The sequence below is a fragment of the Melopsittacus undulatus genome, chromosome 1, assembly GCF_012275295.1.
Source record: "Melopsittacus undulatus isolate bMelUnd1 chromosome 1, bMelUnd1.mat.Z, whole genome shotgun sequence".
NCBI lineage: Eukaryota > Metazoa > Chordata > Aves > Psittaciformes > Psittaculidae > Melopsittacus > Melopsittacus undulatus.
The window spans coordinates 105,856,935-105,882,234 of record NC_047527.1 but is presented as its reverse complement, the minus strand read 5'-3'; the positions used below and the strand labels follow the sequence as shown (position 1 = coordinate 105,882,234).

General features: G+C 47.4%; 1 protein-coding gene across 1 annotated transcript; it reads left to right on the top strand.

Moving 5' to 3' along the window:
* Positions 1-327: 327 nt before the first annotated feature.
* Positions 328-11,296, top strand: SHH (sonic hedgehog signaling molecule). The gene is made up of 3 exons (XM_005142120.4): positions 328-989; positions 5,768-6,029; positions 9,414-11,296. Exons 1-3 carry the CDS (start codon positions 681-683, stop codon positions 10,118-10,120), a joined length of 1,278 nt encoding a protein of 425 aa, XP_005142177.1. The 5' UTR covers positions 328-680; the 3' UTR covers positions 10,121-11,296.
* The last annotated feature ends 14,004 nt before the right edge of the window (positions 11,297-25,300 follow it).

Here is a 25,300-nt window from a genome sequence, read left to right as displayed (position 1 = left end):
AATGCGTTTTTATTTGCACGGCTCCCCGATAATTCGGCATTTTATTTAACCGCAACTGCCCTTAGAAACTTGACTTGCACTGAAGCAGGCTGCTAATCTTATTTCCCCCCCCCCCTTTCTTCCACAGAGGCATCTGTTCCTCTTGCTGACAAATGTACCATTCTGCCAAGAAAGTTTTTGAAAAAAGGAAGAAAAAAGAAGAAGAAAAAGAAAAAACAAAAAGAAAACCCAGCGTGTAATTGATGTTATCCCAAGAAAGCGCGATCTCCACCCCGCTCAGCTCCAAGCCCTTCAGGTATAAGGAGGTAAAAAAAAATCTTTCAAGAATTTGTTGCCTTTTTGAGGGTTAAAACATCAGAAGACAAGCTTGTCTCGCCTTGGCCAATCAGCTCGCGGCCCTGGCAGCTATAATATAGAACTAAAGGCAGACTCCTCTCACAAGCGTCTTGCTTTGCTACCATTAAAATCAGACCCTTTTTTTGTCTCTCGATTGCTGTCTCCCGACCAAACTCCGATGTGTTCCGTTATCAGCGACCTAAAGCCTGCCATTCCAGCACCTGTCTTGCTAGGGATCGGTGGATAGTATACGATTCAGAAAGCAGACAAGGACATAGGAGGCGAGAGAGCTCTAGAGAGACAGCCAGGGATAGCCACAGAGAGCTTTGAAGTAATTGGATTCAATGGACGAAATGCTGCTGTTGACAAGAATTCTCTTGGTGGGCTTCATCTGCGCTCTTTTAGTCTCCTCTGGGCTGACTTGTGGACCAGGCAGGGGCATTGGAAAAAGGAGACACCCCAAAAAGCTGACCCCTTTAGCCTATAAGCAGTTTATTCCCAATGTGGCAGAGAAGACCCTAGGGGCCAGTGGAAGATATGAAGGGAAGATCACAAGAAACTCCGAGAGATTTAAAGAACTAACCCCAAATTACAACCCTGACATTATTTTTAAGGATGAAGAGAACACTGGAGCTGACAGACTGATGACTCAGGTAGAGCCACAGAGATACCTGTATTTGTGTTTGTTAACCTCTCTGAGCAATCCTAAAGGACGCATCTGTCTTAGTATTTTTGAAAGCCCCCCCTTTCCCTCTCCCCCTCCTCCCCCCGCCCCTCCAAACTCGGCTAGTTCCCCCCATTGAATGTAAATACCATCTCTCCAGACAAGTTAGCAGGGGCTGGAGCTATCTCGCTGTTCGGTGGGGGAATCTGTGTGATACTTACAGTCATTACCGTGCCATGGCGTTCCCTGTAACTTGGTCAGAGATTGCTGTTTGCATTTGTCCCCAAGGATGCACTTTGATCAAACGAATTGCAAACAGCACAGAGGACCCCAAGTGTATAGTGACCGCCAGGCCACCCACTCATTATTACAAACGTACTCCTCTGTTGCTACGCCTGCTGACTTGATCTTATATATATATAGATGTATCTTATTTTATTTCTTTTCCTTTTTTTCCTCGTTTCATTTTACCCTTCATTATTACTATTATTTTCCCCTCGCGAGCATATTCTAAATATAGTAGGCATGCAGTCGTGCACTCACAAAAGGCAGCTGAAGCCGGATCGACCATTCCTCTCCTGATTCCGTATTATTATAGCTCGTATTGCAATACCATCATTTGTTATTGTGCCCATCAGAGCGTAAATATATTGATATTTCTTTAAGGATGCTCGCAACCAATGCTCTGGTACTTCCACAGGGGAGGGACTTGCAACTTATCGGCATTGCATCACCTTCTGTTTTAAAAAATCTGATGGCACAAGGTTTACAACTGGGTAAATATTGGATCTCGGGTGGAATCGGATTGCGGAACCATTTCATACAAAAAGAGAGGAAAAAAAAAGAGAGAAAGAGAAAGGGAGAGGGAGCGAGAACCTCTCCGAGAGTCACCTCGTAATTATTATTCATGCTCAATAGAGAGCTTGGTGAAGTCAATTGCTCTGCCAATCCCGGAGTTTCTGAAACTACATGCAATCTAGACACTGGAAATGGGTTTCCTCCAAATATAGGTCAACAGAGCTTTTTTAATATTAATACACTTAAGCCCCACCTTCAGTGCAAGAACAGGACTCGCCGGGAAGGACTAGGCGGGGAGTGGACGCGGGGAAGAGGGGGTGGGGGGTGGAATTTCCCAAACTCTCCCCGTTCCTCGGCCTGATTTTCCGCACGTTTCTCGGGTCTCCCTGGGAGAGGGACCGGCGGCCGCCACCATCTATCTCCTCCCGACCACCTTAAATCGCACCGCACCTCGCAGCGCGGCGGCGCGCCCCTGCTCGCTCTCCGCTGCCCCACGCAGGGGTGTGGAGCGGAGCTGGTGCCGGTGCCCCGCTCGGGCTCGGCGCTGTCCGCGCCCCTCTGCGCACCCGCGGTCCTCCCTCCGCCCTCGCTGCCTCCGGTGAGAGGCGTGCGGCGCGCCAGCCGCATCTCTCGCATTTTCAGCTCCACTTACTCCCCTCGCGTATCGATCGCGCCGGCTCGGGTTTCGCCCTTTCCTCCGCAGCCCGGCGGCGGCGGCTCCGCGGGAGCCGGGCTCCCGCCGGGGCACGGCACATCCCTCCCTGCGCGGCTGCGCCGGTGCGTGTGCGCGGCGGAGCGGGGCGGCGGGGAAGGGGGGAGCCGGGAGCCGGCCGGGAGCCGTGGGCTGCGGGCCGGGGCGGCGGGCGGGCTGACCCCGGCCCGGCGGCTCTCCCAGGGCACGCCGCGCCGGCTCCGCGGCTGGCCGCTCTCGCTGCATTAGCTGGCAGCGTCTGAACTCCTGACCTTCTGTCAACTTCCCTCAGACGAACGAAACGAAAACAAATACTTCCCCCCCCCCTTCTTCAGTGCTTATTCCCGTGCCTTAGACACAAAGGGGGAAGGTGGGCTGAAGGCAGCGGGGACGGGAGGCCGTAACGCCTGGAACTCGGTGGGAAAGAGGGATAGCGAGGTGTGTGTGTGTGGGGGGAGAACTGAGCCAGTCTCCGTCTCTCCCCGGCGAGGCTGGGAGCGCGGCTGGGGAGCGGGCGGAAGGGTGCCCCTGGACCCCCACTCCCTCCCCGGGGCACGGCAGGGCCGGCAGCTCCCCGAGGTGCCGGCCTGCAGCGGGTATCCCTGCCCTGCTTCTCTCTCTTTCCCTCTCTCCCCCTGCCAGCGACCTCTCGTTAAATCCCAGCCTTCAAACGCCTGCTTCGCGAGCCCTTCAACCATGGAGAGACCTTTCTTGAATAGAATCGTTAAACTTGCAGAATAGTTGCCGAATGCATTAGCCGCCAGTTAATATTAACTCCAGAAGGAAGGGGGGAGAAAACGCAAACAGAGGTAGGTAAGTCAGGTTCTCAACTTCGCAGGTGACAACAGGAGTTTGCTGAAGGTTCCCCCCTTCCTCCCTTCCCTCCCCCCCACCCCAGCCATTGGCTGGATTCTGGGTAGAGATAAGGAGGCCAGGTCAGTATGATAAAGCTGGAATTTGTATGAAATAAAATAGCAATCTCGTGTAATGCAGGCACACAACCGGTGCGTGATGTGAGGAATTTAGAGATCAACTTGGCATTTAGGAAGCCCACCAGGTTGTTTACACTGACAGGTACCTGTTAAGTGTTTCCTTCAAGCAATTCATTTGTGAAGAGATTAGGAGCTGGCAGGAGAGGGCTTGTTGAACAACTTTGCCTCCACACAAAGCGTTAGTGGAGGCAGCCCTGCTGAGCTTCACGGTGGCTGAACAGAATTGGGCTTGATTTGTGGCACACGACCCAATGAATTAATAAATAGTCTGGGCTTCACGGCTTTTGACTCTGACAATCCAGCTCAGGCAGTATAAAAGGGAGGAAAGTCCTGTTAGGCGGTCGTTTCTCCTTTATTTCGCCTGAAGCCGGGAGCTGGTGCTGGCAGGGCCGGAGAGGGAAGAACCCCGTACTGCTGTCCGCCTCGCTGCCCGATGTCTTCCCTGCGCAGCAGCGGGCCAAGACATCACCTTGAGGCGCAGGGCTGTTGCCTTATCAGTAGCTGAGACGTTTGATCGTTCGCTCCCTTCCCCCTGTAACTTGGTGGAGGAGCATGGCCATCCTCTCAGGTGTATGAGGGGGAGAGAGAGGGGAAAACAAATTAAACTCAACTTCCTTGTGCTGCTGCTCTTTGCTGCCGGGAACAGCTCTTTGCTGCCGTACCTCAAACACCCGACTCTTTCCATAAAACGGTAGGCCAGAGAGTCCAAAGTGAGCTCACGATTGCATTTTATATCTCTTGGGAACTTGTGTATTGCTGGCATTGCTTTTTATGGCTGTTAATAGACACCCGGGAACTTTCTTGTTGAACAGCCTTGTCACGTCCCTAAAAGTAGCGTCGTCGGGGTGGTGGAGGGGCTTTGCCTTGCTGGGAGCTGTGAAGGAGGCCTTTGCGGTGTGTTAGTATGTGTGGTGGGAGCAAACTTGAGGGAATAGTCCTGCAGAAGGCCGAACATCCCGGTCAGGCCAGGAAAAGCGATGGAAGAGCAGCTCACTGCATCCCGTCGGGGCTGTAATCCTCATTGATATCTGCACCAAGCGAACCATCTCCCGTACATCAGCGAGTTATTTTCCTCTCAAAAGGGGGGAGGGGGGGAAGTTGGCAACGTGTGAGTTTCTAACTGTCCCTTTAGCCAAGCCCTTTTCCATGCTTTTGGTGCTGATTTCCTATCTCCGGGGGGCTACGAGCTCTTTTCCCCTACCCGCTGGCATGTCTATTCCTGCTCCCCCCCTCCCTGCTCTTGGCTAAGATCCCCCCCCCGCCCCAAACTTTCAGGGTTCCATTTAGCGCTCAGCCCCCTCCACCGCTGTACCCACTTCCCTTCCTTCCCCTCCCCCCCCCCCCTTTTGCTCGGTCCCTTCTGAACACCGGTGCTGCAGGCCCTGGGGAAGGCCGGTGGCTCCGGAGAGGTGATGGCAAACCCTGTAGTGCTTCTCCACGGAGTTGGAAACGTTTCACTCCACACAAAGAGTCTCCTGGCTTGCATAGCATCCCTGCTTCGCTTAACTTCCCTCCTTGGCCCTCCCTTGCTTTTCATCTTCCCACTAAGAGCTATATTATTGTATGGATTTGCTCGGCTTTGTAGGCGAGCGCCGATGTATGTTTGAAGCGGAGTGAATGCTCCCAGCCCATGCTGCTTTGAGGGCTCTAATGAGTGATGGGCGAAGGGAGAGAAAAAAAACCCCACCCCTCCCTCCAGCACATAAAGGCTGTTAACATGTATTGAGACCCCTTTCAACACAGAATTAAGCTGAAAAGACCCGGAGAGACATTCCGGGAGGGAATCCGTGACTCCGAGATATATGGCAAGTGTTTGTTCTCGGCAGAAACTTTGCTCTCGGAAAGGGGACAGGGCACTTAGAGGCAGGAATTTGTTCCGTGCAGGTGGCTTTGAGCAGACACACTCACACCCCAGGGCCGGCGGTGGCGCTGGGGGTCCCTCTGTCCCTGCGGCAGGTGCCGGGGGAAGGGGCGACTCCGTCCCGCTTGGTCTTTGCGGTGTTTCAACCCCTCTTCCTCCAGTGTCCCTAAATTTCACCACCTTCCTCCTCCTCACCTGCCTCCCTGTTCCTCCCCGGCAGCGGGAAAGAAGATGTTCAGCCTGGCCGAGCCACGGCTGAGCTTCATGCGGCACGTTTGAAGGGGAGGGATAGAAGGGGAACGACTAGGCCCATTTGGCTGGGGAGGGGGGGCAGGTTGTTACCCTGGGGGGGAATAGATGGTGAAGGGGATGCCTGCCCTGGCTGCAGCACCCCCCCCATGCGCCCTTCCCCGTGTGCCCTGCAGCGCTGCAAGGACAAGCTGAACGCCCTGGCGATCTCGGTGATGAATCAGTGGCCCGGGGTAAAGCTGCGGGTGACAGAGGGCTGGGACGAGGACGGCCACCACTCCGAGGAGTCCCTGCACTACGAGGGCCGCGCCGTGGACATCACCACCTCGGACCGGGACCGCAGCAAGTACGGCATGCTGGCCCGCCTGGCCGTCGAGGCCGGCTTCGATTGGGTCTACTACGAGTCCAAGGCGCACATCCACTGCTCCGTCAAAGCAGGTAAGGGGGGCAGCCTGCCCAGGGGACCGTCGGGAGGTGTGTGGAGGCCACCTCCCTACCACGGCTCAGCCCCCCAGAGCCTTCTCTGCCCTTTCCGATGCTTCTCGGGCTCCCCCCCCTCACCGTCCCTGCGGGGTCCCCATCAGCCCTGCCCGACCCGTCTGGAATCCCCTCGGGGATACGGAGCGGGACCGCCGATGGGCACAACCTCTTAGGGAAGGAAGGAAGGGAAGAGAGGGGGGAAAACAGGGAAAGGGGGAAAAAATAAATGAGGTCAGCCTGCTGCAGCTCTTTTGGACAGCATTTTTATTTGGGTGATTTGCCTGCCCAGCCTTCTCCCGAGCGCTCTGCCGCAGCCACACACCCTTCTCCTCCCCCCGTGGGATCTGATGCTTTCCCCATCCAAAGAGCATGTTCAACACAAACACTAGTGGCCGTCTCCAGCCGCCCCGCTGGCTGCACGCCCTTACTAGCGATCGCTAATCTCAGGGAAAATAAATAACTAACGTGGTCCCCTGCGTTCTTCAGCGGTAGTCGCTAGGAAATTCCCAGATAGGAATACACATACATATAATTTTTTCCCCTCCCCTCCCCTGTGCTTACAACGCCACACGCTGTCTCAACCCGGGAACAACTCGCAAGAAATTCCCAGCTCGCAGGGTTCATTTTCTTGACACTGAACACTTTTTTGGGGGGAAGCAAAACGTTTGGCAAGTGCCAGTCCGCCCCCTCCCCCCCAACTCCCTCCACCCGCCTGCATGGCACCTAAAGCGCTTTATACAATACCTTCTAGCCCAGCAACCAGTTGGAAGTGTCAAGAAACACTGGGTTGCAAAAGAAAGTAAAGGGCTTTCTTTAAATATAGCCATTTGATTCAAAACCAGCAGCCCCACGATGGGGAAGCAGGCACGGCAAGGCTGCAAGAGGGGGTCTGCAAGAGGGGCTTATCCCCCCTGATCCAGCCCAAACCTCCCCGGGGCTGAGCAGAGGTAGCACCTTTCCCAGCCCATGTGGGCTTTGTCCTGAGAGCCTGCTACGGCTTTTGTTCAGCTCCTTGGTCCTTTCTAGGCAAAAGGAGGCCCTGCAAAGCTGTCAGCCCTGCAGTGATATGAAACATCCCTTTCAATAGCAAAGATGAGCTTTATAGCGCAAGGTGTCAATTGTGGTGCGCAATGACCTTAGGCCAAGTGCACCCCCTAATCCACCCCAGTGGGTGTTTCATAGGGCAGGAATAACCCCAAGCTGCTCATTGAGATTCGGCACACACGGACTTGGGGGCAATATTTAGAGGGTGTCAGGCAGGGTCGTGTGACTGTACCACGCGGGCTGCAAGGGAGCAGGCTTGAATTCCACCCGCTCAGCCTGATTTCAAACTGTCCAAACCTCGCTTCATGACAGAGCATCTTATGAGAAGATTAAACCTCATAATGCCAGGCAGGAAGATTCTTTATCTAGATCTCTGTTTGCAAAAAGTATGATCCTGGAGACTGGAATGCAAAGAAGAGTTCCCCCAAGGCCTGAATTATTGTCACCAGGACAGAGGAGGGAGAGGCAGGGGTGGTAAAAGGGACATTGATAATGCGCTACAGCAAGTATTTAGAGCAAGCTTCTACATTTAAAATTCAAATACAGATCTTGAGTGCCTTGGAAAAGTGGCTCTGCTGTGCAAATACTGCTTGGAAGGTCCTGGGTTTTTTGGAGAGTATGTGTGTGAATTGGCACATAGGGTTTCTGCACCTGAACAAATAGGGAGGGGGAGGAAAGGGGGGAAGAAGCTGGGAAAAAAATGGAAGTGTCCTCTCTTCCAAGAGTGTCTGCATTTATTACATGAATCAGAATGACAATGCTGATCCTTTATTGGATTTTAATTAGAGAACCCAAACAAGCGCTGCTCAAAGAAGCAGATTTTCACACCTCTGCCAGTTCACTGGCATGTTTGTAGAGCTGCTACACTACTAGATCTATTCATCAAGTCCCTGAATATGCAAACAAAGCTCTAGCCAGACCTTTACCGCCGGCTTGTAGGAAGGTGTAGTTTGCTGGCAGAGGGCTCCACATAAAGCACATAGCTTGTTTGTTGCCATGTCCTCCCTGAAGAGGCCTTAGAGATCTCGCTGCTTTATTTCTGAAGGAGAAGTGATAAAGTCGTTAGCAAATCAATAACGGTCTAATTTTCACCCTTCCTGTCCTTCCTGAGAAAGTCATTAGGAGAACTTCCAAGGATTTATTTAAATCATAAGAGCTTTAGTACCAACCACAGAGGCGAAATATAAAATCTAACCACCTTTAGGAGATAAATCACCAGGACTCTAAACTGGCTTAGCAAGTAGCTGGGAGAAACCAGCAGAAAGCAAGGGAGGGGTAAGGAATGTCAACAGCTGTAGCAAAGATGCTTCCTACTGTGACATACTGTGTGATACTACCCAATATACAGAAAATCAGAGCTTTTAGGAGCACTGCAGAGCTCCTCAGCAAAATCAGAGATCAGCCTGGAACAGGGCAGAGGTTGTCTCCCACCATCCCTCATGTGGCTCAGCTTCCAGAAAGGGATTTGCAAGAGAGACTTAAAGTCTCATTGCTATTTCTGTTTTCTGTTATTGTGATTGTTCATCTCCATACCACTGGAAAGCCACAGTAGCTGGTGACAGCATTTCGTATCTAAACTGAGTAGCTTCAAGCGCTGGAGAAGGTGAAAGAGGGCTGTTCTTGGATCTGGAACAGGCATGGGGCTGCTTGGGACAACTTGGGGCAGGGAACAGCATCCTTCTTCCAGTTGGGTGGGAAAGACAAGGAAGATGCTATCTAGGGCGATGATTTCCACTAAGGCAATGGGCAAATTCATGCGCTCCTTGTGGCAAAGCCTTCTCCTCCTCTCTGCTGTTTGCTGCCCAAGATGGGGTCCTTCATTAAGAGCTGAGTGGGGACCCCAAGCATTGTGAGCATGGACAGTCACCTAGAGGAGAAAACTTCTGCCAGGAAAGCCACCCTGCTTTAAAAGCCTGTGAGTTATCTGTCATCAAGTGTTGGTGCAGGGCAAACAGTAGCCAAGTGGGAAGCTCTTCCAGAAGAGATTTGTTCTGGAACAGCTTTCTCAGCAGGAATATTTCCTTAATGAGACAAGCCACCCTTGTAAATCCTAACCCAGAGGGAGATGCATTGGCTCAAATCTGGCAGAAAAGGAACACTCACTTGACCTGCTGGGTGCAAATGGGGCATGTTTGTAGATGAGGATGGAGGAATTTTGGAGAGGAGCAAGGCTGCATCCTGCAGCTGTCCCTCTCAGGCAGAATGGGGTGTCCGGGGAAGTGGGGTGTTCCCTCATGCCCCAAGCCCTGACCTGGTGGGCGCCCCCTCTAACCCTGCTGTGCCTCTTTCCTTGCACAGAAAACTCGGTGGCAGCCAAATCTGGGGGCTGCTTCCCTGGCTCGGCCACGGTGCACCTGGAGCAAGGCGGCACCAAGCTGGTGAAGGACCTGAGCCCTGGGGACCGCGTGCTGGTTGCCGATGCAGAGGGACGGCTGCTCTACAGTGACTTCCTCGCCTTCCTCGACCGGGAGGACGGCTCTCACAAGCTCTTCTATGTCATTGAGACTCGGCAGCCCCGGGCCCGGCTGCTGCTGACGGCTGCTCACCTCCTCTTTGTGGCCCCCCAACACAACCAGTCGCAGGCAGGAACCCTCAGCAGCCAGGCACTCTTCGCCAGCCGTGTACGGCCAGGCCAACGGGTCTATGTGCTGGGAGAGGGCGGGCAGCGCCTCCTGCCAGCAGCCGTGCACAGCGTCTCACTGCGGGAGGAAGCTTCAGGGGCATACGCTCCGCTCACTGCCCAGGGCACTATCCTCATCAACCGGGTGCTGGCCTCCTGCTACGCCGTCATCGAGGAGCACAGCTGGGCACACTGGGCCTTTGCTCCCTTCCGCCTGCTCCAGGGGATGCTGGCCACCCTCTGCCCTTCCAGCTGGGGGACCCCCATGGATGCCCACACCTCCCCTGGCATCCACTGGTACTCTCGCCTCCTCTACCGCATCGGCAGCTGGGTGCTGGATAGTGACTCTCTGCACCCGCTGGGCATGGTGGTGCCATCCAGCTGAGAGCATCCTTTGCTGCCTGGCCGCCAGCCGGCCTCCGAGGGAGAGACAGAGACACACAGGGAGAGAGAGAGAAAGAAAAAGGAGGAAAAAAGGAAAAAAAAAAGGAAAAAAGAAAAGAAAAACCTAAAAAAAAGAAAAAGGAAAAAAAATTACATATTTTTAAAAGAGCACGGATTAAGACTTAAAAATAATAATAATAAAATAATAATAATTAAGTAGGACAGTCCAAAGTAGACTTTAAGGGAAACAAAGACCCCAGGAAGTTCTGTTCTGTTTAGTTTATAAATATATATATATTTTTATTTGTTCTTTTGTTTTGTTGTTTTGTTTGTTTTTTTGTTGTTGGTTTTGTTTATTTTTTTTCCTCCTCTCCTGGATATTTATTTCTTTGGTATTTTGAATAGATGTTTTAAATGATATGAACCGGACCTTCAAGAGCCTTAAATAGTTTCTTTGATAATTTATTATCATGTGAACTGTACTCATAGGGGAAAAAATTATTTTGTGAGGCCAAGCAAAACTGCGCAGAGTCTATTTTTCTACATGTCATGTGTGTCCTGACTTTCAGAAAGCAAAGTTCTGTACGTTCCCATCTCTCCATTCCATTGCTCCTTCATTTCAGCAAGCCTAAAAAGCAAGCAAGCAAAGAAACAAACACACAGAAAAAGACAAACTTCATGGGGGTCCGTAAATTATATTTTTATACACAGAATTGTAAATTAGATTTTTTTGAGAGATCAATACTTAACTGAATCACATTTCATTTTTTGAAATAGTGTAAAATATTGAGAATATATTATTTTAATTTAAATAGTTTCAAATGTAACGTCATTTCCTGTATTGTTTTCCATGTTTTGCTTTGTAAAAAAAACACCATTTGGCCATGTTCATGGAAGTCAAGACTGTTACACCAATGGTTTATTTGCAAAAACCATAAGAAACTTTGTTATTTTTAACTTCAAAACAAAAAAAAAAGTTTATTAGAAAATAATATTTTTTAAAAAGCGCACATGGCGGCAATTCTGTGACGATGGAGACGATAGTTTGTACAGAGGGGAGAAAAGGATGTTTTGCATTAATAAATTGAGAAATAACTGCTGTAAATTTACTAAAATGTATTTTTTGAATATTTTGTAATAGTTTTAATAGTTTTATAGAAATAAAATGTGCCATGCACAGTCTGGTTAGTATATAATAACTAAGAGTTCCTGGTGCATCCCATTTTTTTCCCCCTTTTTTGCTTATTGGTTTAGGAAACGTTGCCTAAAGGAGTGCCCATTGTTTTATTTAGATGTGTTTCTTATAACTTTTAATTTTGGTACTTTAATTAAGGAAACGAATCCATCACATCTGCACATAACCTGGAATCTCTTGTACTAACAGTAGAACCTCACTCATTTGCACGAGTGACTGGGACACGCGGTTTCCCTTCACTGGAGTCTTGGCTCCCCATCCATGCTTAGGCAATGTTTCCCTCTTCCAGCTCCAGTCCCAGTTCCGTGTCCACCTCCTGATCTGGTCCGGAGACCACAGATGGCTCTGAGAAGTGATTTATGAAGGTGTTCTATCATGTTTGCCCTTTGAAACACGTTAATCTGAAGGCAGGCTGCTGTCTTCAACTTAAGGCAGCACCAGGATTTTAATCAGCTTTAATTCAGGTGCCCAGAAGATGGAAATCTGGGGGAGAGACACTGCCTTTGATGAATTAACAAGGATTCGTGTGGCTGATGCTGGAAGAAGGAGATAGTCACTTGATTTTACTGGCCATATTGCCTGAGTAACATCACCAGGCTTGGGGCTACCAAGAAAAGAACAAACACCTTTTGCTAAACAAGGAAAAAAGGGATAAAAATTGGTTCATTTCTCATGAGAGATGTTCCTTAGCTGTGACACATCAGAGTCCATCCCAAGCCATCGATGGGTGAAGTACTGGAGATGTGTTCTAGGATCTGAGTGGTGGGGCCAATGATACATCCCCTGGCTGGTCCCAGCCCCAAGCCCCACCAAGGGTCTTGTTCTCAATGGGTGTCAATGAGTGAGGTTCTGCTGCACCGTGTGCTCCTCCCCGGAGGGTTTCCAGGATCCCCTTAACAATTTTGCAAAACATTGTGTGTGCGTGTGTGTGCGCGTCTGCGACAGGACCGTGCCGGAAGGGAGCTTTCCTTGAATGTCTTCTCACCTTTTCTTCAGTTTCCATTACTTGCTGGTGTAGGACGTTCATCCATCGGGCAGCATTTTACTCCAGAGATGCAGCCGTGTCCTCCGCCAGGATGGACGGCAGCTCCGTTGACCTCCTGGGATGTCCCTGCCTGGGGCCTCCTCCAGAGAGCGTAGAGCATGCTCTTCCATGCTGAAATCCGGGGAGCTTCTGGAGCAGTGCCTTGGAGCTGGTGGCAGAGCCCCAGGCATGAGCATCCCCCGTGTCAAGCCCTAACAGATGGATGTGGTCTCTTCTTCCCAACAGCTTCTAGTCCAGAGCCACTTCCATCCTCTGAAGCTCGGACATGGCTGCGGTGGTGAGACTTCGATGCAACCCCACCATCATGCAGCCAGGATAGGAACCAAGGCACCCTAATGCCTGCATGGTGTAGGGCATCATGGGGGACTGTGTACTGCCCGGTGGGTGCTGGGGACCTGCTGCCCACCTCGGCTTGGACTCTGACACCTCTGTGTCTTTGGGGTCTGCCTGTGTAACGGGGGCTGCAAACATGGCTGGTTTGGGGCATGTAAAATTGTGATTGTGGAACAAATGAGTCTCTGCTGTAAGAGTACGGTCTTCATATGGCAGTGTCTGAGCATCTGAGCTCTTTTAGCCCTATCTCTGAATGGTGGCAGGCATTTTGTAAAGCCTTTACACTCAAAAGCGAGTGTGCTGGAGCCTACTTTCTCCAGAGGTCAGGTGTTGGAGGTGTTCAGGGATAACACTGATCAAACTGCAAGTCCTTGGCTTGGGGTCTTTTGTCTGAATAATAACCGAGATGAAAAAGACCACTAGACCAGAGACCACACTTGCATCACGGTAGAGTACATGCCTTTGTAGGCAACTGTGTCAGACATTGCTGTATTTAATCTTCACTGAATGGCCAAGATGAGCTCAGAGCTTTCTGGTGTGAGAGAAGCTATGATACTGTTTAATACTAGGATCGATCTGTTTTACCAAGCAAAGAAATGCTGTGCCGTGTTCTCCATCACACATATTTCAAGTGACTGTATGTCTCCCTCTCACCATATATTTATTACATCTCTTCCCTCAGTGCCTCACATCTGAATCACCCCTCCGTGATACGCATTAGAAGTGCTTCGTTAGATGGACCAATCCAGCTTATAGCTACAGCTCTCATATGAAGGATGTACTGTCATGACATTGTGCAAAACGTCTAGGAGATGTCACTGTCCATTTTCAGGGTCCAAGTATGGCAATAGTTTGTATAAAATGTACACATAGTGGTGGCTACGGAATAGTTTATGACTAAATACATATCTATTACTGTTAAAATAATGTATAAGAATGTACTTGAAGCTATTATCTTGTGCTCTGTTGTCTGAATAATTAAAGAAATTACAGAGACTTCCTGAAATGTCTGTTATGTGGCAGCATTCCTATCACATTTGCATTTTTTCCCCTGGTGACACTGAAATGGGGTGTGGTCCTGTGGGATTTGGCATGGGACCCTTCAGGTATGTCAGGAATTGTGCCTATGTTACTTCACATGATGGTGACAACCTCCCTTTTCTCCCACCTAGAGCCATGTAGACAGTCTATCATTTACCTGTGAAATATTGGGTAGCTCTGCAAAGCCAACTCATTTGAAAGGGTTTTGTGGGGAGACAGAGCTGCCGTGAAGGTCAGCCCATCAGCAGATGCCTGTCCTCCCCAGCCTCCTCCATCCAAACCAACGTGAGAAGTGACCCTAATGAGACTGGGGCTCATTTGTGTTTATCTGACTGGTCTTTCACAAAATGGCTTAGTGCTCAGATGCCAAGTAAACCAACTGAAGGGAAGCTTGGGTGAGCCGGTAAAAGAGGATCACATCCACAGTGCAGTTAAAACCCAGGTCTTTCACAGTCAGGTAGCCATACCATGCCACAGCCTCAGATACGAAAGTTTGCTTAGCTATACCCCTTTATATGTATACAGGCATATATATGCATACATATATAATATCATCTCTGTATCCTCAGCATATCCTCCCAGGCTATAAATAAGTTTACGTTGGCCATCCTGGGCATTTTACATCACGCCGAGGTTGAGCAGGCAATGTAAATCAGCTCAGTTGGGTGATAACTTGGCAGCAGTTTTGCAGCTCCAGTACGACATCTATTTCAATTACAAGGGGAAGGAAATCAGAAAGAGCATTTTATTTTACTCATTACTCCAAACCTGAAGGGACCACTAGATTTCCTAAGCTTTTTAAATTCTCTCTCAGGCAGTTTCTTCCTTGAAAGTAGTGCAAACTTTACCCCAGAAAAGGTCAATTTTCCATGTACAGAGCATTCAGAGCTTTCAATGAAGCAGTGCTAATGCGATCCTTGGCCTACACAGGATGAAAGGGAAAAAATAATCTTTGAAAGGTGCATCTTTACAAACAATGGGATTGGTTCAGATTTTCATGAGGCCTGCAGGCACTGTTTATGCTGAGATTGTTAAATGTAATTGTTAATTTGGAGTGTTTAAATAATTTTTGGTTTTCAAGCCTGAAAAGAAGTGAGCAAATCCGGGAAATATGAATTTAATAATCCTGTCCTGGTTCCAGTAAAATTAGGAGCAGCATCCAGAGCATATCTGGGTGCACAGGGAGTTGAGCTGTTGCCTTAAAGCCTAGTGCAGAATCCTATGTAGCTTATTTTAATTCCAGTTTAAGTGAAAGCAAATATTGCTGCACATCAGGAGTGAAACCACAAGGTCAGGAAATGTGTTTGGGGTAAAAATATTTGTTTTGTTGTCCTGTGACCTAAATGTGAAATAAATATTAGATTTGCTCAGTTTGGTGTGAACAAATGTCCGTTTGTATTATCGAGGAGGAGAGGTGACAAGGGATGATGTGTGTGACATGACTGCAGAGGGTCTCTTGGCCACCAAACTCGCATCTGGCTGCTGCCCAAGGGCAAGAGGACTCGGACATGGGATGTGGTGGGAGCACCATGTGCTTTGTGCAGCTCTGCCCAGCTCACTCAGCTCTAGGGACAGATGGGGACCCCTTAATCACCCCATGCTTATCTGGACCAGCTCTCTGGGACACCATGATGTCTCCCTTGAAAAGGGGATGTGCTCACAGGAAAAATATACTTGGGAACTCTGTATCATTCCAAGTCTTTAGTCTTTTGATGACATTCGCTGCAAAGGAATGGATTATAAATCTGTATGCAATTACAGCAACATCCTTTTGATACGACACACAGGCGCTATGTCACAGACCCGTCACAGGGTTTTGCTGGATGCAGGAAGCTTATTTTACAAGAAGGGTACAGTTTTGGTTTGGTTAGTTTGAGGCACTAAAATATTTCATTGTGTTTCTCAAACAGAAGGGGCCTTTGGTGGTCCCAGATCCAGCCCTAGCCCATACAGGGCCAGTTGAGAACAGGCTGCTGGAAGCCACCTTCTGTCAGGTCCTACATGTCTCCAAGGATGAAAAGCCATCCTTCCTCCGGGTAACTGGTGTTGTTAAACACACTAACATCATGCCTAAATATTGCAGAATCATGTTCCATCTACCATATTCTTTTCTGGAGGGAAAACGGACCCAAGAGTTAAAGCAAGATTAGCCTTAAGAAATCCCAGGTTCAAAATCTGGGACATTCAGAGTTCTGCCGAACTCTGCTTCTGCTCCTGCAGCCTGCGCCAAGCACAGACAGCTGAAACATTACTTGCCCATCTAGCCTTTTCTCTGTAAGTCATCCCCATCCTGTTTTCCACAGCAGTAAGCACTGGTTTTAATTATTGGACTGTGATGAATGCAAATAAGTATTAGTCTAAGGATTGCTCATGAACAATTCCTTTGGAATAGTCACTGTTTTGGTGTAAGCTTTGTTGGCTTTGCCAAATGGTGCTCTTTCTACTTGCAGAGTTTTTCTAGAAACAGGAGCGTAATAAGCATACAGTATCAAACAAGTCTGTTCTGGCACAGTATTTTGTATGAATAACCATTCTGTGCTAACACAGTGGAACTACATTCTGGTGTTCACAGGCATCAGAATGTCCAGTTGCCATTCAAATATTCGCAAACCATGAGTCATGTGATCCCACAAATAATAACAAACCAACCTGGTTGCTTTCATTGAGGAAAATGATTGTGAATCACTGTGTACTGTGGGCTCAATCCAACAACCACCAGCGTCAAAAAGAGTCTTTCCACAACTTCAAACAGGCGGGGAGCTGAGCTGTGTTTGCTCAGCTTTACTTGCTGTGTCCCTCACCTGCATATGGCATGATCAAATAATAGAATTTATCAGGCAAGCAGGAATTTCCTAGAGCAGCCAAGAGTGGGCAAATGTCATCTCCTGACTGCATATGTGCAGCTCCCACTGATGTCAGTAGGGTTATGTATGGGCAAAATCAGGTCAGGCTGTGTTGTCCTACTTTATGTGCCCTGTGGTATTACACTCAATTAAGTTTTGTCTCCCAGGACGCAGCCTCCCTCCCACTTAAGTCACCAGGAACTTTGTCACTACACAATAGTGCAGGAGAAGGCATGAAATACTCGTCTTTGATCTAGAGCGCAATAATGTTTAACTCACATATTTAGGAGCATGCAGCTGCTCTTTGAAAAGCAGGGGTTAAAATCAGCAGGAAAAATAAAAATATCCATGAAATCCCAATGTGGGACATCTTCAGGAGAAGGTAACAGCAGGGCATGGTGGTCTGAGCAAAGCCTTCTTCCCAAGACAGCAGGACATCTTCCCTACCCTCTGCCAACAGCTCCCAGAGTCCCTTGCAGAGAGACCCTAAATATTATGGCAACAGATTTTAGGCAGTGCAGGAGAAACAGCCACATCTTCGGTGTGGGTGACCACACGCTACACTACCTTGAAAGTATTAACCACTGGTTATGAAGTGAAACTATAAATAGTTGTAGGAATGCCAACTGAAGGAGAAAGCAGCAAAAGAAATCCCTCGTTACAGAGAAACAAGTTGCTAGAATGATGCTGTGCTTTGAGTGAACTGGGTTTGGTTCTTGCCCCTTTGATGGGGTTTCTTCTGATTTTGAGCATGTAGCTTGTTGTCTCTCTGCCTTCATCAGAGATATGCAGAAAAACATCTCTAAGGGTATTTTTCTCTGGTCTATGTGGTCTACATGATGAGAAACGCAGTGATTCAGATATCATCTACTGCCTCAGTGTCAGTCTGGGGAATCTCCTCTCTGCATACATGGTAAAACCCAAGGACTCTCCAGAACCTTTTCACAACAGCCTATTTGAAAGCCCTCCTCCTTATATATATTTTGGTTAACAAATTTTTAATTTTAAAATCTCACAACTGCCAGCATTAGGCATCTTTATATATAAAATAAGCATGTTTCCTACACATTTTTTAAGGCCATTCTAAATACCTTTGGAAAAGAAAATATTTGGCTTTTTACACAATATTAAACTTTGCACCACACACATAAGACACAAGGAGGACATGTAAAGCAACAGCCAGCTCAAGGCTAAGACATGATTTTTGGCTTCTGATTGTGCCTTCGTGTGTCTCCTAGTCCAGCCTGTGGGGCCTCGAAGGCAGTTTGCTTCCCCCTGAAGTAGGCACCCGCTGTCAGGATGGAGGGGTCTTAGTGAACAAAATCTCTGTGGACTAATGAGGGAGCTGAGACACCAAGAGCTCACATAGACATCTGCAATTATGTCTCTGAATGTAGGTGTCCTAACTTAGAGCTGAATCCTGCCCAAAATGCCACTTCAACTTCCGATTTCTGTGGAGGGTCCCCGTGGAATGCTAGGTTACATTTGGGTTTTCCTGAACTCACACAGTGGTCCTGGTGTGGGCTACATATAGAATTGCCTTAGCTCTGCAGAGTGACGATGCTCTGGTATTGACATATTCACCCCCTCTCTGTGTCTGCACTGGGGTAAGCCCAGTGTTGTCCAAAGCCAGAGCTTTCTCTGGAGCTGGTTCTCTGCTGTGGGACGAGCTCAAAACTTCAGAGCAGCCACAAACCTCAGCACCTCTCTTTCCAAGTGTAAGGCACACTTGTTCAGCCTTGTCTGCATTGGTATAAACACTGTGCACGTACGGTGTAGTTAATTAAAACTATTCCCACTCAATTTTCCCCTTGGGGAAGGAAGGGAGAAGAGATAGATGCTCATGGGAGAGGTGCTCATCGCATTGCTTAATGTGATCTGGAGGGAGACACACAGTGCTCTGGGGATAAAAGCTGCAAAGGCCGAGGGAACATCATGGAGCTCATGGAGAGCTGTCCCTGGGGACAGATTTCCCTTAATCTGTGAGCTGTGTTTGCAGGAGAGAAAGCAAGAGACCAAGACCATCCCTCTCCAAGGCAAAGAGGTGTGGATGGAGGCTTGTGCTGACACCTACTCAGTGCAGACTTCTTGCTTGGGACCTTTTAGAATCTTGGGAATCTCCTGTGTCTTAAAGCCCATTTTCTGTGCAGCTCGTGGAAAGGACAGGAGAAGTCACAAGTGGCTGGGTGTGGGCATGATGCAGCTGGGTCTGTGCACTGGCACTCAGAGCCGGTGACTCAGCCCTGATGCCAGGAGCTGTCCTTGGCGTCAGACACAGAACAGCCTCCAGCTCTCCCACCTGCTGCTCCTGAGTTACTCATAGAGACACCAAGGAGTAATTCGGGTGTTTATTTTGTGGTGTGTGGATGTGAAAGGGCTCGTTCACAGACAGTGAATGCCCTTATCCGTGCAGCCAACACTGTGATATGCAGGGCTGTTTTCCACCTCTAGGAAAGACTTGGCTCCCAAGCACAAGGGAAGATGTCCTCTGTGTTAAACACAGGACATGGGACAAGCCCTTCTAAAGCATTTTAATTTTAAATCAGCTCAGGTTTCTTGCTTTTGTCAGTGTTGAGCAGCTTGGCACTGTGCTGATGATGCCACTGTGGGAGGGATGCAGCTGGTACCCACCAGTGCATGGCTTCATGCTCCTCCACCAGGTACACTGGTGCCTTCCAGAACGTGTTGAACAATAATGTGTACAGAAGGAAAGGTGGAGCTTTGTGGGACTTCACCAGTGGTCCCTGACAGATGCTGTAGCAGTCTGCAGCAAAAACTGATGTACACGTAGCAAGAAGGACCTAAGTACCTCCATGGGATTTCCATCCCCAAACAGGAATAAACCTACTGCACTTTGTGATGGGCAGGCTGTTGCTGGTGATTAGGGTAGGGGGATTGTCTCTGTGTAGCCCATGTCTAATCAAGGACTGAGTGGTTGGTGGCTGGGTGGCAGCAGTGCTATTTTGTAGGGAGCTGTGGCACCCTCATCTGGGGCTCTGTAGCTTCTACCCCACAACAGGAGCCATCAGGACAGGGCCCAAGTGAGCCCAGATGTCCAAAATGAAAAAAAAAAAGTTGAATTTAATGCTATAGGCTCCCAAAGAGGCAAATTGTCTTCTACAAATATAAAAGAAGTAAAGTTTGGGCTTCCCATGGAGATGTTCTTTGCAGCAAGAAAACATTTTGCCTGATCACAAGGTGCTCAGGTTTAGGGTGTTTTTTCTCTAATCAAGGAAATGTCTGCATTTTGATAAACAACTGAAGCTGAGAGTGAAATATGTCTAAATACTATTTCACCTTTGGGTATAACAGAATAAGCAGCAAAATTTAAATATCTTCTTGCAGATTTATACATCAGAGCTAGAACTATTTACTGAGAGTTAAATAATTACATATGTTATCATGACTATTGAACCCAGTGGAAGCTGTTACATATTAAAAATGAATCTCAGGGCCAAGTTTCCTCTTCATGAGCATAGGCACAGCTTTAAACTTCTTTAAAGTTTCACTCTCTAGACCAGAATGAAATTCAGCACAAGGAGCTTCTACAAACAAGCATTATTTATACACATGTGCAAAGAGAGCTGCTCCTTACAAGATGTGTCACTGACAGAAGCAGAAACAGCCAGATCTTTCAGGACTCGTTTCTTTAGGTGGAATCAAAGTGACCTCTAGTGATTCCCCGTTAATCGTGCAGCTCGGCAGCCGCCAGCGCAGAGCGTGAGTGGTGCCTTGGTAACGCTGCTCTCTCAGCTGGTATAAATGCAATCGATACCTGATTAAAGCTAAATTATAGCAATTAATGACTGTTACAGTGACCATTCCTACAATCCAAGTATGAAATATTTTCCCCAGCTCTACCGTCTCTTTTCATGCAAGTTGCACACTGTTAAAAGAAGATTGTTTTTATTAAGCCCATTAAAAATGAGCAACACAATGAATTTATTAGTAACTTATCATCCATGTGTCTTCTGGCACTGCTGACGTGCTGTTCTTTGGGAATAGGCAGGATAGGAAGTGAGCTAGATTTGTGATATAACTCGTTTGTTCCTACTTTTTGGAACAGACACAGGCTGATCACAAAATTATTACCAGTTGTGTATTGAGCGTGGAGTGTTCCTGCAGGGCTAAGCCATATCCATCTCCAGGTTCAACCAGACTGGGCATCAGGAAAGAGAGTTTCACCTCTACAAGGTCATTTTTCCCCTCCCAAAATATCAAGTATTTAAAAAAAAAAGAGCATAGAAAGAGGATTCATCAGCGGTGGGGGAAACTAAATATATGAATCAGCCAAATTATATTGGTTTACCATGAAAATCAATAGAAAAGGGGGTTAGAAATGGGATGTAATCATTCAAAGGCAATACAGGGGAAGCTCAGTCAGCAGTGAGACAGTTGTGTGCTCTGGTCTAATATACCCCAGGGATATTTCAGGGTTGGGGAAGGCAGCAAAATTCATTGATTTCTTTGGTATAGGAGACAGGGATGGGCACGAAGGAGATGCTGAGCTCTGCTGAGGTTTCCAGTGCAGATATTAATTCTTTATTTTTAATACCTTCCATAGATTAAACGTGTCAATCTCTGAACCAGAACTGGGTGAAAACCAAGACACTGTTCCTGCCAAGAGAATACCACCCAACTGCTTGAGTTTCTATGTGTTTTGGGGAAGTTCATATCTGACCTCTGATTCTTTCCAGCTCAATAAAAGCTCCATTCTTTCCATGTCCATAAAGGACCATGAGATTTGGCATCTGTGGGAAGAAGTACGAGAACATTGCTTCCCTCTTGCTCTCTTTCCCTTTGCCAGCTTTCCACAATGGTCATGCTGGGAGCAAATTGCTGTTTGATTCCTTTCCAGGGCTGCTTTAGCATTCCCTGTAATTTTCACGGAGGCTCTGCCTCAGTTGCTGTAATGAAACGTGCTCCCTTGTTGTGGTCAGTTCTACTTTCATCACCCACTTGCAATAAAGCTCCTTTTTTTTGCCTGGATTTGTCAGCACCTTCCACTCCCACCAGTGAGTATTATTTGGGACATTCCTAAGATACGTTTCAGAATGATTTCTCATGGAAATGAGAAGTTTTGCAATGGGTGCCATCTGACTTGCGGGCTTGCCCTGACCCTCTGCCTGCCTCACCAGCCCTGTGAAGGGATTTTGCAGGACCATCCTACCTCTCTGAGGGATTAATGGGTAAAACCGGGCTGTATTCCTCATAACTGCTGCTCTCTACACCCAAAATGCCCAGATCAGATCTGGACGCTGGGCTGTTATTGTTAATCTATAGTTCCACTTGCCATTGCTCAGGAGCATCTCCTGAATTCAGCCTCCTCCACCCTGGTGCATGAAGAAACTTGAATGAATAAAATTAAGCACGTGCTTGTCCAGGGCTTAGAAATTAGCCAGAGAAGATGGATTTGTCACCAAATAATGAATGCAGCTACCAGAAAAACCCAGCCCAGTCTCTCTGTCCTGCCCGGATAAGCCTTGTTCAGAGCCATGACTAGACCAGCCAAGTGAGAGTTCCTGTCCATGTTTCTGTGTTAAATCAAATATGACTCGACCTGTGTGTGCTTTTGAAGCTTAGAGACTGAAGGAAAACGTGTTTATATGTTGTGAGAAGCAAAGCCAATAAAAATAGGTAGGCAAAAAAAAAAAGCAGGGTGCTCACTGCAGGATGATCTGGGGCTAACTGAATTATCTTCTAGACCTGGATCTCTTTGCTGGTATTAAACCAAACCAGCTTCTTTCTCTAATTTCTTTCACCTTTTTCACAAAAAAAAACCTTGCACATTTTATTAAGTGCCTTATAAATTTTATTTTCATTTTGGATAAATTGATATAATTTTAATGAAAGGCAGCAGCCACAAAAATGCATTTTGTCTTGAAATAGTCACTTTCTCGTAAAGACCATTTCCTTATTTTTAAAGCCAGGGCTGCAATAATCTGAAATACTTGCACAGCCTTTCAGTCCCAAACCTGAAAGCTGTAAAACCATAATTTATTTTATACATGCATGCTGCGGGTTTATTTTTCCAGCTAAGGAAAGGGAATACAGAAGCTGGTTTCACTTTTGTGGTCTAATAGGTCAGTGCAGATTTACTATTTTAAACACGTGCAGCCATAAATACACAACAAAACAAATTGTTGCTACTGCTGTGATCCAAACCCCAAATTAAAACCAAATACAAATTAGAAATCCCCTTTAGAAAGCTCATCTGCGTAAAGCTGCTGAACTCTCAGCTTGATGACAGAAGTTCTCAGACAACAGCAGTGTATAATAGTTGGACTTTTTACAGTAATTTTACTAAACCTCTTTTTTGTTTGTTTTGAATATCTTAATACTTAGAGGCATTTTTAAGTATCTGACTCTGTGAGCCATGTGATTGCATGCAAATTTCAGGTTATGTTGGGTTTTTTTCAAGTTAGCTTCCAGCTGTCATCATTTGCAGCAGAGATGTTACAAAGCTGAACCTGCAGTCGTGGAGACCTGGAGGCCAAAATAAAAATGATAATAAAAAAGGGAAATTAAAATAAAACTTGGAGTTTAAGTATTTGTATTTATGTCATGGCAACATTTGCACAGGTTAAATTGGCACCAGGAGACGAGTCAAAAGTAGCACAGTGGGACATCTAAACAACTCGATGCTAGAAGCTACAGAGAAGTATAAACCAGCCAGCCCACCCAGCTCAACTGTCTTCGAAAGAGCAGGTCACCCTGGTCATGGGTGGGCTGAAGGAGGTGAAATGTGGTGGTGTTGCATATTTTATAAAAGGTCCACTGCTGTCCAAAGGAAAATTTCCCTAAGGAAAGTGGCTTTGACAGCCTGCTCCTTAGGAAATGACTCATTGGATTTACTGGGAGTGAAAGCAATGGTGGGGTGCAGAAACAGAGACTACTTAAATAGCCTGGAGAAATAAAGGGTGCTTAATAGACTCCTGCAGACCCTTCACAACTGTATGTCTGTGGAGTTCTGGTTTTCCTGCCTTGGCACCCAAGAATGCTGGAGGAGGGGGAGAGGGCATGGAAGGGTTAACACTAGGGCTGGGGAGGTCCCTTCTGCTCTCATCTCCCCAACATCTCCTGGCATGGGTTTCCAAATGGAGCCAACCTCCCTGATTTCCCTTGTACCGGAGGGGAGGGAGTCACAGAATGGTAACAGCACAGCACAAGGCTCCCTGGCTCTGGGGGGAGCTGCCAAACACAATTTAGGGCCAAATATTAACAAAGCAACCATAAAGAGTTTGGCAATAAAACCTTGTGTTAATTGAAATGACAATGTCCTCACTGACTGCCCGAATGCAGTGTGAAGCCCTCTGGAAGTACTGAAACTAATGCCTATTCTGCCTGCATCTTCCTGGGCTGTGTCTGTGCTTTATCCAATTTTGTCATACCAGTAAAGTTGAAAATGTATTTCTAGTCCTCTTTTGGCACTATTGCACAAGGTAGAATCAGGCACTAACACAACTGCAGGAAGATCACACTCCTGGACACAAGCTGGCAAGCCACTGAGCATCAGAGGAGCCAGTCTTTTTGAAGGTTGACAAGGAAAATTGCCAAAATGCAGGGTTTGTAGCTTAGCTTTGCTTAGGAAAAGGTTAAAGTTTCTGAAACATCTGGATCAAGATGAAGCTGAGCAAGGATTGTTCACCCTGCAGAGAAGGAGGAAGTCAAAGATATCTGGCTTAAAAAGTACCGCACCATGCTTTGCAGGAGGATGCTGATCTTGAGCATGGAAGGGACAGAAAAATGGCTCATGCTAACAAGGGTATGTATAGAAAAATGACTGGAACTATCATGGAAATTAAACTTGCTCTTTTATGTCCTTAAAACAAGCCTTGCTACTCTCCATCCAAGAACAGGAGGGAACCAATATGTGAGATGACACATCCAGGAAGGATGATGTTAAACACATCATCAAATTGGCTGTGGTGGCAGGTGAGCGGACAACTGCAGAGGTAGAAATTCCAATTTGTGGTACAGAGCAAGAGGTCTAAACAATCACAGAGCAAACATCTTGTTCCCAGCATTGTGCAAGAAACAGAAAAGGTTTTAGATGAAAGAAGGATCAAAGATAGAAAGCCAAACAGAAAATGGGATATATAGTACTGGATTGATTGGATCAGTTAATGCAGAATGATGCTTTGATAAAGTCAGCAATCTTATTTTTAGACAGAACAATTGATCTAAGAAGAATTTGCAATGATGCTACATTAGTACATGCTAACTAAGCCTGAGAAGATAGAAATAAGTGTACGAGCTGAAGGCTTAGCAACGAGAGGCTGAGGAAGGCTCACTGTTAAAATGGAAGGAGGACACAAATGGATTTCTTCAAGCGTGGATCATTTCCCTCCTCTATTCTAATACCCCTGGCAGAAATTTAGGAGTATGCTGTGACAGGTCACAGGACAAGAGCTACCATGGTCAATAAAGGTGACCAAAATGCTGGGCAGGAAGCATGAGATGACCTTGACTTCATTAAGAGAAATTATGTGAAAATGAGTAATCAAAAGTAATCAAAACTCCTTGTGTACATAAGGAGTAAAACCAGTGATTCCTATTAAAAACCGGTGGTAAGAGAAATGAGTCCTACAGGCATTAGCCACCTCCACGTAATCTTAATGAATGTAGCATGCCCACGCAAAAAGCTAATATGATGCTAAGAGGTATCAGGAGAGGTATTTCCACCAGAGTTAGGGGAAAAAGCTTTGGGAAGCAGCACATATG